Genomic DNA, 13,442 nt, shown 5'->3' with positions numbered 1-13,442 from the left:
TTTTGAACGGGTACATTTTTAACGTGTTTAGCTCCAGCCAAAAAATCTTTTTTAAGCTTTTTGGAAAACATAGGGAAGGGTTATCACCCCTGTGACATTTGTTTTGCTGTCTTTCCTCCTCTTCAGAAGATTTCATCTCACTTTTTGTCCCAATGAAAAATGTTTTTTGAAAATTTGTTTTTTTTTTGTGGAACAAGGATTGAAAAGCATCAGTGGAAAGGAGAAATGTTTTTCCCATATTAACTCTTACAGGAGAGAATTTCCCTTCCTAGGGGTAGATTTTATCTCACTTCCTGTTGTCTCCTTCCATTTGCAAGTAGGAGTCGTTTGTAAGTTAGATGTTTGAAAGTAGGGTCCTGCCCTATATACTCAGCAGAAATTTGGGCCTTAGGTGTTGCTCTGGCCACAACACTGTAAGCCCTCACAGGGCCCTGCTGTGAAATATTAGATCAAGAATTGTAATTACATGCCCCTGTTGAACAGGAGCTGAAAAATTAGGCCTTAGGCACTGGTGCTGGTGCCACAACACTGCAACCCCTCACAGACACTCTAGTTGGAACGCAGGAACGAGCCCTGCTGCAAAGTATTGCATCAAAAATTGTAATTACACGCCCCTGTTAAACAAGGGCTGAAAAATTGGGCCTTAGGCACTGGTGCTGGTGCCACAACACTGCAACCCCTCACAGACACTCTAGTTGGAACGCAGGAACGAGCCCTGCTGCAAAGTATTGCATCAAAAATTGTAATTACACGCCCCTGTTAGACAGGGGCAGAAAAATTGGGCCTTAGGCACTGGTGCTGGTGCCACAACGCTGCAACCCCTCACAGACACTCTAGTTGGAACGCAGGAACGAGCCCCGCTGCAAAGTATTGCATCAAGAATTGTAATTACACGCCCCTGTTAAACAGGGGCAGAAAAAATGGGCCTTAGGCACTGGTGCTGGTGCCACAACACTGCAACCCCTCACAGACACTCTAGTTGGAACGCAGGAACGAGCCCTGCTGCAAAGTATTGCATCAAAAATTGTAATTACACGCCCCTGTTAAACAGGGGTAGAAAAAATGGGCGTTAGGCACTGGTGCTGGTGCCACAACACTGCAACCCCTCACGGACACTCTAGTTGGAATGCAGGAATGAGCCCTGCTGCAAAGTATTACATCAAAAATTGTAATTACACGCCCCTGTTGAACAGGGGCTGAAAAATTGTGCCTTAGGCACTGGTGGTGGCGCCCAGAACCAAAAATGTTCTTACAAGCTATCAGCGTGATGATTGAGGAGGAAGAGGATAATTACTCAGGGATAGTCACTCAGCATCAGCATAGGCAGTCTTTGAAGGGATCTGAGATTTCAAAAAAAATTATTCGGTTACATCAGCATCAGGTGCTTGGTAGCTGGTGGTGATCCAAGACTGATTCATTTTTATGAAGGTCAGTCGATCGACCGAGTCGGTGGACAGACGCACCCTGTGATCGGTTACCACGCCTCCAGCAGCACTGAATGTGCGTTCCGAAAGAATGCTGGATGCAGGACAGGCCAGTAGCTCAATTGCATACTGTGCAAGCTCTGGCCAGTGCTCCATCCTCAAGACCCAGTAACCCAGAGGATTTTCGGTGGGAAAGGTGTCCAAGTCTGATCTTGCCCCTAGGTATTCCTGCACCATGTAAAACAGACGCTGGCGATAGTTGCTGGAACCGATCATACCTTGGGGCTGCGGACCAAAAAATTGTCTGAACGCATCGGTCAGACGGCCACCTTCTCCACCGCTCTTTCTTTGACTGACTGAAGCCTCAGCAACACGTTGTCCAGAAACAGGAGTTTGTAACCTCCCAGTCTCTGGGAAAGCGTTGCAAAGACCTTTCTGCAAGGCCTCCCGATGTTTCATCCTCTGCTCCCTCTGCGATGGCAAGATAAGGTCCGCAACCTTACCCTTGTACCGTGGATCAAGGAGGGTTGCCAGCCAGTATTGGTCCTTCTCCTTGATACCACGTATACGAGGATCCTTACGCAGGCTTTGCAGGATCAGGGAGGCCATGCAGCGTAGATTTGCTGAGGCATTCGGTCCGGAGTCCTCTGGGTCACTAAGGACGACATGGTCCGCAGCCACCTCCTCCCAGCCACGTACAAGTCCATGTGTTTCTTGGGACTGATCCCTTAAAGACTGCTGCTGAGTTCCAGGCTCCACCTCCATACTGACACAATCTTCCTCCTCCTCCTCCTCCTCCTCCTCGTCCTCTTCCTGTGTGATCGGCGGGCACGCAGGAACACTGTCTGGATAAAGGGGGCCTTGAGAGCTAAGGAATTCCTCCTCTTCCTGCCCCTGTTCTGCCTCAAGTGCCCTGTCCATTATTCCACGCAGCGTGTGCTCCAACAGGTGGACAAGGGGGACAGTGTCACTTATGCATGCACTGTCCCTGCTCACCATCCTCGTGGCCTCCTCAAATGGTGACAGGACAGTGCATGCATCCCTGATCATGGCCCACTGGCGTGGGGAAAAAAAAACAAGCTCCCCTGACCCTGTCCTGGTGCCATAGTCGCACAGGTACTCATTGATGGCCCTCTGCTGCGTGTGCAGCCGCTGCAGCATGGCCAATGTTGAGTTCCACCTGGTGGGCATGTCACCGATTAGGCGGTTCTTGGGCATGTTAAACTCCTTTTGGAGGTCTGTCAGCCGAGCACTGGCATTATATGACCGGCGGAAATGCACACAGACTTTCCTGGCCTGCCTCAGGACATCCTGTAAGCCCGGGTCCCTGCCCAAGAACCGCTGCACCACCAAGTTAAGGACGTGAGCCAAACAGGGCACATGGGTCATTTGTCCCTGTCGGAGGGTAGAGAGGAGGTTGGTGCCATTGTCGCAAACCACCATTCCTGCCTTAAGTTGGCGTGGCGTCAACCACCTCTGAACCTGCCCCTGCAGAGCTGACAGAACCTCTGCCCCAGTGTGGCTCCTGTCCCCCAAGCACACCAGCTCAAGTACCGCATGGCATCTTTTGGCCTGCGTACTTGCGTAGCCCCTTAAATGACTACGGAGCACCGCTGGTTCCGAGGAAGAGGCCATGGAGAAAGAAGAAGAGGAGGGGGTGGAGGAGAGAGGTGTGTCACAATCATTAGCATTTTGGAGGCGTGGTGGCGGAACAACCTCCAACACTACTGCACCTTGTCCTGCATCCTTCCCAGCTGCCAGCAGAGTCACCCAATGCAGCGTGAAACTTAGGTAACGTCCCTGTCCATGCCTGCTGGACCATGAGTCAGCGGTAATATGCACCTTACCGCTGACCGCCCTGTCCAGCGAGGCATGGACATTGCCTTCCACATGCCGGTAGAGAGCCGGAATCGCCTTCCGTGAGAAAAAGTGGCGTTTGGGTACCTGCCACTGAGGAACCGCACATTCCACAAACTCACGGAAGGGGGCAGAGTCTACCAACTGAAAAGGCAGCAGTTGAAGTGCTAGCAATTTTCCAAGCTAGCATTCAACCGCTGGGCATGTGGATGGCTGGGAGCAAACTTCTTTTGGCGGTGCAGCAGCTGGGGCAGGGAAATTTGCCTGGTACAATCTGACATCGGTGTACCAAAAGCAGATTGCCCACAAGTACTTGGCTGTGACACACCTAATTCTACACCTTCATTCCTCTCAGTGCAGGTCTCAGAGAGGTCTGAAGGTCTAGTGGGGTTGGAAATCTCAGCTGATGAGGAGCAAGGAGAGGTCCTCTTTGTTCTTTGGTGTGCGTCTTTTAGATACGCTTGCCAACGAACTGCATGGCAGGTCAACATATGTCTGGTCAAGCATGTGGTACCCAAGCGGGAGATGTTTTGGCCATGTGAGATACGCTTGAGACATATGTTGCAAATAGCAGCGGTGCGATCTGATGCACTCGTCTCAAAAAAGACCCACACCAAAGAACTTTTTGAATAACGCGCAGAGACTGCAGCGCCCTGCACATGTGGAGCTTTGGGGTGTGATGCAGTCAATGTGCTGCCCTTAGGCTGGCCCCTGGAGGGCATCCTGCCTCGTTGGTGATGTGCCGCCTCCTCCTCCTCTCTCCTATCAGGCACCCACGTTGAGTCAGTGACCTCATCATCCCCTCCCTCCTCATCACTGGAGCAAACCTGGCAGTATGCTGCAGCAGGGGGAGCATGACTGCCAGATTGCTGTCCTTCTTGGGCACCCCCTCTGTCCGTGCTCATGTTACTGCCTTCATCGAGCTCAGTATCATCATCAGAGCCTTCCAAACGCTGGGCATCCTCCTGGAGCATGTACCCAGCACTGTGGTCAAACAGTTCGAGGGACTCCTCAGGAGGACATGGTGGGGCTAGGGAAGGAGTCACTGATGACATTGAGCCGAGGGAAGAGGCCGCTGCTTTGCCAGACAAAGTACCCTGGGCATGGGTGAGAGAGGATGAGGAGGATGAGGACGGCTTGGTCATCCACTCGACCAAGTCTTCCGCATGTTGCGGCTCAACGCGGCCAGCTGCCAAAAAAAAGGCCAAGCGTGTCCCATGGCCACGTGCTGATGAGGATGCACCGTCTCCACGACCAGCACTAGACACAGAGCCTGCTTGCCCTCTCTTATTGGCTTGTGACTGTCTGCCTCTCCTTCTTGGCCTTCCAGACATACTAATGGCCTATAGCTGCACTAAGCTGGGATATATATATATATATATATATATATGTACTGATACTGCATCTAGCAAAATCAACTGCCTGCCTGTAGTATGAGAACACCATCAACCTTCTATAGGTAGCTTTAGCTGAACACTGTGAGGTGGACGCACCCCACTAACTTGTAGGTTTAGCAGAACACTGTGAGCAGGACGCACTGCACTAACTGTAAATAGTCTAGCTGCCTGACTGTGGTACTAATAGGATCAAAAGAACACCAGTAATTTTCTTCAGGTAGCTGTAAGTACTGTAACAAGACAAGCCTGCCTGTCAGTAGGAAGATAACAGGAACGGATCTAGCTGAACACTGTGAGCAGGACGCACTGCACTAAATGTAAATAATCTAGCTGCCTGACTGTGGTACTAATAGGATCAAAAGAACACCAGTAATTTTCTTCAAAATACTGTAACAAGACAAGCCTGCCTGTCAGTAAGAAGATAACAGGAACGGATCTAGCTGAACACTGTGAGCAGGACGCACTTCACTAAATGTAAATAGTCTAGCTGCCTGACTGTGGTACTAATAGGATCAAAAGAACACCAGTAATTTTCTTCAGGTAGCTTTATATACTGTAACAAGACAAGCCTGCCTGTCAGTAGGAAGATAACAGGAACGGATCTAGCTGAACACTGTGAGCAGGACGCACTGCACTAAATGTAAATAGTCTAGAAGATAACAGGAACGGATCTAGCTAAACTGAATACAGTGTATATATATATATGCAACACCTGGGATGCATTTATATACACAATACACTTTAAGTGCAGCTAACTGACTGACTGTCCTGCCTAATCTAGCTAACTCAAATGAAATGACACTGTCTCTCTCTCTCTCTAAGCACACCGGAACACACTGCACAGGGCCGCCGTGCAGGCGGCCTTATATATTGTGGGGCGTGTACTAAATCCCCTGAGCCATAATTGGCCAAAGCCTCCTTGGCTTTGGCCAATTACGGCTCTCTGTTCAGGCGGCGCTGTGATTGGCCAAGCATGCGGGTCATAGTGCATGCTTGGCCAATCATCAGCAAGCAATGCACTGCGATGCCGCAGTGAATTATGGGCCGTGACGCGCCACACGAATTTGGCGCGAACGGCCGAACAGCCGATGTTCGAGTCGAACATGGGTTCGACTCGAACACGAAGCTCATCCCTAACCACCACCATGTGCACAGTTTTCTCCTCAACTGTTCTATGGAATATGAAATAATTCTATAACAAAACAAATTTGTATTAAAAGTCCTCTTTCAATTCTAAGATCCATCAATAGATAGTCCTTCTGCCCACAACCCTGGTCCGTTGGTTGTGGGGGTCTGCAGGTGGGAGGCTTATTGCAAGCTGGCAGCCCTTTTTAAAAATAAGGAGTCCTCCAGAAACCGGCCACCCCTATGTGCATGAGTAAGAGGGACATAGTTCTCCTACTCAATCACAAAAAAGTAACTTATAGATAAAGACACCGAAATGTTTGACAAGCCCTTTATTAAAAAAAAGAAACCAAGAAAAGCACCTTATTGTAAATTCATGATTATTTATGATGTCTGCCGCCTGCCTACCTGTCAACACTAAAAACCCAACAGACCCGGCGCACATGACAGGTAAGGGACAGGGATAGTAATGACATAATTGACCAAATATGGCCATGGCCAGGGATTAACGGCCATGTAAGCCAATGACATTGGTGACTTCCGTGGCTCATAGCTTCCTGAAATACTACTTCTTAATATGATCATCAGGGGGCTGAATGGGCAAAAGTTCAGGCATTTGTCCAAATGCCATAACAGCCAAAGATTGAACTGAACCATTGACCCATCCCTACACAGCACTGCCTTCTTGTTTTAGAACAATGTTATACTTTATGATGCTTTGCACAAGGATTATTTCTACCCGTTTGACCCACCTAACCATAAGATGACTAGCTGTCCTAACCTTATGTAATATAGAAAATTCAGCTTTTCTTACCTGGGTGTAACCATATAGATTCAGCAGTTGGGCCATTTGGAGAGTGGTGTCAGAATTGAGATCTCCAATGAAACCAGCCAGGGCACCCCGCTCCATACAGGAATAATTTGGAACTTCCTTTGTATGTCCAGACAATATCTGTAGAACGTCTTTTATAGCTTTATTCACATGTCCACAAGAATCATACACATGGTATCCCAGAGTTATGTTGGGCAGAATATCTGGACTGCTGTTTATCTCATCAATAGCAAATATAAAAGCCAGGAGATGTCTGTATTCTCTGCTATAAACCCTGCAGAAAATGAATAGTTTTGCATTGGTCTACAGTACAAGGATTCAAACAAATCCTCCAAAAAAGCATTTCAATTGCAGATCTAAGGTGGGATTGGTGGCTGTGTGTATTGCTCTGTGAAACATATAATGAAATTCAATCATTCCTGCACTTATATGAGTTATAGCAGTGGTTGACAATTAGGAGGTATAGAGGACCTCAGCTGTAGCCCCTGATATCACCAAGTAGCCGCACATAATATTCAGTATATGTAATGCTACAGAAGAAGGTCAGAGAATGCAGACTTACTAGAGGAAAGGATCAGAGACTAAAAAACTTGCTACAGGACTGGTTGGAGCCTAAAGACATGCCGTAGGAGACATTCAGGGCCAGAGATAAGAAAATCTTTCTGAGTTTAGTTTGTAGTCAGAGTCTTCGAGTAAGAAAGTGATACTCCTAAGCACCAAGGCCTGAGGTGTGCCTTGACCTGACTGGTCAGTATGCCTGAAAAGAGGGCATACCCTGAATGTAAGAAAAGTAATATGAGTATGTATGAGGATTGGGGGAAATGGGTGGGTGGGAACCCAGAAATGCCGACGAGCCCTGGCCAGATAGAGGAGGAGGCTTAAGTAGCCCTCTCAGCCTCCTCCCACAAATACAGGCTAGCCTCTGGCTAGCCTTTACACTTGTAGTCAGAGTCTTCGAGTAAGAAAGTGATACTCCTAAGCACCAAGGCCTGAGGTGTGCCTTGACCTGACTGGTCAGTATGCCTGAAAAGAGGGCAAAAAGACACAAATTTAGGTGAAGAAGGGAAGGTAACAATCCATCAAGAGGAGTAGCGTGCGCCCGGATGGCAACAGTATATATCCGAAAAGTGTCCCCTATGACCGGAGAAATACCCCCTTTGGTGATGAGACAGAACCCCCTACAGAACCTGCGAAGCTACCCAGAACCCAACTAAATGTCCCGTGAATGATTGGACAGAGCCTGAAGTTCGAGACGACCCAGACATGAGGATGCGTGGGGGAAGGGGAGCAATGGCTACCCCGAGGATCCCCTGCAAAATGAAATGGCCGAGAAGATCGAAACTTCAAAACGGACACCAGTGAAGTGCTCAGTGAAACACCTCCCAAGCCCTGGCCCTACCATGCTGGTATGGGGAAGTGCAAGGGTGAGTGCCAAAGGACAACTGGTAGGAGTTCAAAAATGCTAAATACCTGAAGGATGTGATGAAGTAGGTGGATCAGGCCCATGCACTATGGCAATAAGTATTGACAACATGGAGAAACCATGCCAGACACAGAATACTGGTCCCACCTGATGCGATCGGGTCGTGCTTCAGCCTGTGACCTGGCAACCGAGTCTGAAATCTGAACCACGGAAGGAGGGCCAGACTCCATCCCAGGGAAATAAGTCCCATGGCATGAAAACAGTCATACCCAAAGTGACTGAACCCCCCCCCCACACCTGGAACTGGCTAGGGAACAGAAAAGATGACTGGACTGACGTCCCTGAGCAGTCTTCCAGGCCACATCCTAGACAAGATCCGAGAGTGGAATCCAGAATCATGATGACGTTTGCCCAAACATACCACTTAAGGACCAATAAGGGGATAACGAATGCCAATGCAGCCCAACCTGAGAACATGCACAAGAGAAATAACAGACAAGACATGAGAACAACACCACTCTGTGCCTACCTAAGTATGAGCGCAAATGCGAAGACCACTGCACATGAATGAACCTGATGATGGACCCCCCTCGTGTGAGTAAAGTGTGAGCCCGAGTAACCTGCTGAGCAGAGACAGGTAATTAACTGAAAAACTCAGGGCTGGTGTACCCACAGACCGTGGTGGGTAATCGTACAGGTGTGGTGAATGAACGTGCATCGTATGACGTATGTTATACAGGCGAGAAGATTGTGGTCAACAATCATTAACAAACGAAACCTCAGCCCGTATGGATCTGTAGACGTGACAGATCCTGACATGTGAGCCCTAGCTACCTGACGCAGGTACAACCATGAACAAAAACGATGAGACATGACAAACAACGAAGATGAAAGCTACCGGAGTATGTGCCGTGACTGAACAATGCCCCTCTGAGAAATGCTGAGACTGAACACTGAAACAGAAACGTTGGGGCAGAAACACAAGGACAACAACGCCATGACAGAAATGCTGAACTAAATGCTGAGACAGAAACGTGATGACAGAAAAACCTGGGGCAGAAATGTAACGACAGAAAAACCTGGGGCAGAAATGTAACGACAGAAAAACCTGGGGCAGAAATGTAACGACAGAAAAACCTGGGGCAGAAATGTAACGACAGAAAATACCTGGGGCAGAAATGTGACGACAGAAAATACCTGGGGCAGAAATGTGACGACAGAAAATACCTGGGGCAGAAATGTGACGACAGAAAATACCTGGGGCAGAAATGAAACGACAAAAAATACCTGGGGCAGAAATGAAACGACAGAAAATACCTGGGGCAGAAATGAAACGACAGAAAATACCTGGGGCAGAAATGAAACGACAGAAAATACCTGGGGCAGAAATGAAATGACAGAAAATACCTGGGGCAGAAATGAAATGACAGAAACCCAGGGGCAGAAAAGTAACGACAGAAACCCAGGGGCAGAAAAGTAACGACAGTAACCCAGGGGCAGAAAAGTAACGACAGCAACCCAGGGGTAGAAAAGTAACGACAGCAACCCAGGGGTAGAAAAGTAACGACAGCAACCCAGGGGTAAAAAAGTAACGACAGAAACCCTGGAGGCAGAAATTCCATGACAGAAACCCTGGGGCAGAAATTCCATGACAGAAAATGCTGGGGTAGAAAAACGCTCAGACAGAATGCAGAGGCAGAAACACAATGACAGAAATCCTGGGGCAGAAACGCTGAGGCAGAAATGCCATGACCGAAACGCAATGACAGAAACGCTGAGACTGAAATACTGATAGCAGAAACGCAAAGACAGAACCCTGGGGCCGAAACGCTGTGACGGAAATGCTGGGGCAGAACACTATGACAGAAAACGCCAGGACCGAATAAAGAAAAAATGCCATGACAGAAATCCTGAGCCAGAAACGCTATACAAAAATCCTAGGGCCGAACCGCTATGACGGAAATGCCGAGACTGTACGCCGAGACGGAAATGCCAGGGCAGAAAGCTATGACAGAAAAGCTAGGGCGGAACGCTGAGACGGAAATGCTGAACGCTTATGACAGCAATGCTTGGGCAGAACTCTAAGAGAGAAATGCTGAATGCTATGACTGAAATGCTGGGCAGAACGTTAAGCCAGAAATGCTGAAACCCTGCAACAGAAATGCTGAAACCCTGCGACGGAAATGCTGAAACCCTGCGACAGAAATGCTGAAACCCTGCGACAGAAATGCTGAACCCCTACGACAGAAATGCTGAACCCCTACGACAACGCTACGACAGAAATGCTAAACGCTGCGACAGAAATGCTAAACGCTACGACAGAAATGCTAAACGCTACGACAGAAATGCTAAACGCTACGACAGAAATGCTGGGCAGAACATTTGAGATAGAAGTGCTGAATGCTACGCCAGAAATGCTGAGGCAGGAAACGCCATGACAGGAAAACAAGCGCTGAGACTAAACGCCTAAACAAAAACGCTATGACAGAAATCCTGGGACCGAAATGCCGCGATATGAACACTTGTGACTGAAGCAGTGGATGCCCGGGAGGCATGCGGGGACCTCCCCCCACATGATGCCCCACGTGAATACCGGGAGGTGAGCGGTCGGGTGAGCGCCACCCCCGGCTATGAAAACTGGGAGACGTGCGGGCGTCCCCTCCATGATGCACAGCGTGGTACCAGGGAGGTGAATTGGCGGGCGGGTAGCAAGTGGGTGGGTGGAGAATGAACGGACAGGCCCCCCTCTCCCCCCGGCATGAGAGCCGGGAGACGTGGGTGGGCAGCACCCCCCCCCAGACAGATGGGGCTGTGGGGAAAGTGGGTGGTTGGAGGATGGATGACCAGACAGACGGCACAACCCCCCCTCCTCCCCCGCAGCGTGAGTGGCGGGAGAAGCAGGCAGGCAGCCCCCCGCGCTGTCAGGAACAGAGGGACAGAGGTGACCCCCCCCAGTAAGCGGGATTGTGCCTGAATGGATGGACCCCCCCCTCCCCCCATGGGAGCCGGGAGAAGCCGGTGGGCAGGCAGCACGCTGGTCAAATGGAGCCGTAGCTGATGGCTGGATGCCCCCCCCCCTGGCATGAGCTCAGGGAGAAGCGGGCGGCCCCCACAGCTCTGGCAGGCACCTGGATGAAAGGGAGAAGAAGCGGGCGGGAGCTGCTTTGAAAGACGAACACCCCCCTCCCCCCCACGAGCGCCGGGAGAAGCGGGCGGCCCCGACAGCTTCAGCAGGTACCTGGATGACAGATGAAGACAGAGGCGGCGGCGTCTGATGTACGGATGCCCCCCCCCAAGAGCGCCGGGAGAAGCAGGTGGGCAGCACCTGACCAGCTGCAGCCGAAGGAGAGTGGAGGATGGATGGACGGCCCCCCTCCCTCCCCCGGCATGATCACCGGGAGAAGCGGACGGGCCGCACCTGATTTAGCTGCAGCCGAGGGGAAGAAGGGTGGGTGGAGGATGGATGGACGGCCCCCCTCCCTCCCCCGGCATGATCGCCAGGAGAAGCGGGCGGGCTGCCCCCCGTGGCGCCGTATGCAGAGAGGAGCAGACGGCTGGCTGGACCCCCCCCAACACCCGGAAAAGCAGTCTGGCGGCTCCCTCCTGTGCAAGCTGGTAAGGGGAGAGAATGCTGGCCAGCGAGTGGCTCCCTCTTGGAGCTGTCTTTGAATAGGGAGAGGAGTCGTTGGCGGCGGCGGCGGCGGGCGGCCGAGCACCCCCCCCGAAATACCAAGGGAAGCAGGGACCCGTAAATGTGGGTGCAGGAGGGAAGAACTCCCCGGTGAAGCACCGACAGAGGTACCGCCGCCATGTTGCAGCCGACCCGGAAGTGACGTGTAGGCCCCACCCCCTATTGAACCCAGAAATGCCGACGAGCCCTGGCCAGATAGAGGAGGAGGCTTAAGTAGCCCTCTCAGCCTCCTCCCACAAATACAGGCTAGCCTCTTGCTAGCCTTTACACTTGCGAAAAGATTCTCAAATCTTGCTGACATTTTGAAGTTTGTGAACTGTCAGCAAACCCCCTGAAGTCTATGGGGGTGAATCTTGTTTTTTTAGTTCTGTCCATTCCTAGAGCTAATAGGCAAACTATTGTCAAACAAAAAGGCATGGGAACTGGCCACTGCCATGATGGGGGGGGGGGGACATGTACCAATACGATCATAATAAAAAATGTCTCTCCCTATACAATATTTTCATCTCTCCTTAACAGATCCCACACATTAATAATATGGCTGATGTAAGCCCAACTTTTTTCAGAAAGTGGGTTGGGTTATTTATTCCCCTATATTATTGGCTCTTGTGACCAGGGAAATGACTAGCGATGAGCTTTTGGTTTGGTCTGAACCCAAGTTTGGACAAAATTTTGCTTGTGTGGAGGTCAGGCAAACGACTGAACTCATTTTGAGTGTGGCCCGATCAAACCTCCGACACCAGCTTGAAGTGATACATTTGGCATCAGTATTACTACCGCTACTAAATGTGACCGCTTCCCTTCTGACTGGTTCTTAGGAAACCGGCAGCCGGCAACATAATCTGCTCCGTCACTCATTGTGTTGGCGGTTTGGATCAGAAATGTTGGACAAACTGATGATGAATTTACATTGTGGGAATTTTTTTATGCTAAGAAAAGGACTTGTCAAAAACTGTGGTGTGTTTATTTTTTCACTTATTTTATGAATGAGTAGGGCTACTATTTACCTCTTACTCATTCACATAGGGGGGGCTGTAACTCGGGTTTCCAGTTTTAAATAAACCCCCCAGCATGCAGACCCCCAAAACCACCAGACCAGGGTTGTGGGAAAGAGGCTTTTGTCCTCATGGCCCTCCTGGCAAGGTACCCTCATGCTGAGGGTATGTGGCCAGGTATAGTTCAGGTGGGGAGACTGAATTCTCAATTCCCTTTTCCTGGCCTGACAAGGGGCATGATCATATACAGAAAGCATCACATGTGGATTTTGGGTGGAACCACATACTTTTTTTTGCCAGGAATTTCCCCTTAAAATCCATACCAGACCCTACTGGTTTGGTATGAATATTTATGGGGCAGGCCATGTGTCATTTTGTGGGTACCCCTTGACATCTTTATCAGACCCTCATCAGGGAAAAGGGTCATTTATGTGTCCTTAGGGGGAATTATACACTTGTTTGTTTTGTGTGGGGTTATCCATTAACATCTATACCAAATCCCCTCACCTGGGATAAGAGTCTGCTATAGATTAGGTGAACCCTCAGTTGTTTGGTAGGTAGCTGAAGCTATAATTTGCCAGCAATTTAAAAAAAATAATAATTTGTTAATGTTAATGTTGCTGTAGTAGGTGGCATACATCATGCAGATGCACCACTTTACTGGGAGGGTCAGGGCAACCCCAAGGCGTGTTTTTTTT

General features: G+C 49.8%; 1 protein-coding gene across 1 annotated transcript in view; it reads right to left on the bottom strand.

Moving 5' to 3' along the window:
- LOC141121539 (vomeronasal type-2 receptor 26-like) overlaps nt 1–12,607 on the bottom strand; it is a 71,846-nt gene extending 59,239 nt beyond the window's left edge. Inside the window, exons 1-2 of the mRNA XM_073611160.1 lie at nt 12,558–12,607; nt 6,618–6,909 (exon numbers count right to left, since the gene is read on the bottom strand). Of these exons, the coding sequence (XP_073467261.1) occupies nt 6,618–6,909; nt 12,558–12,607 (342 nt within the window). The remainder of the gene's footprint in view (nt 1–6,617; nt 6,910–12,557) is intronic.
- Between the last annotated feature and the right edge of the window lie 835 nt (nt 12,608–13,442).

The sequence above is a fragment of the Aquarana catesbeiana genome, unplaced genomic scaffold (assembly GCF_042186555.1).
Source record: "Aquarana catesbeiana isolate 2022-GZ unplaced genomic scaffold, ASM4218655v1 unanchor224, whole genome shotgun sequence".
Classification (NCBI taxonomy): Eukaryota; Metazoa; Chordata; class Amphibia; order Anura; family Ranidae; genus Aquarana; species Aquarana catesbeiana.
This window is presented reverse-complemented; position numbering and strand designations above follow the sequence as displayed.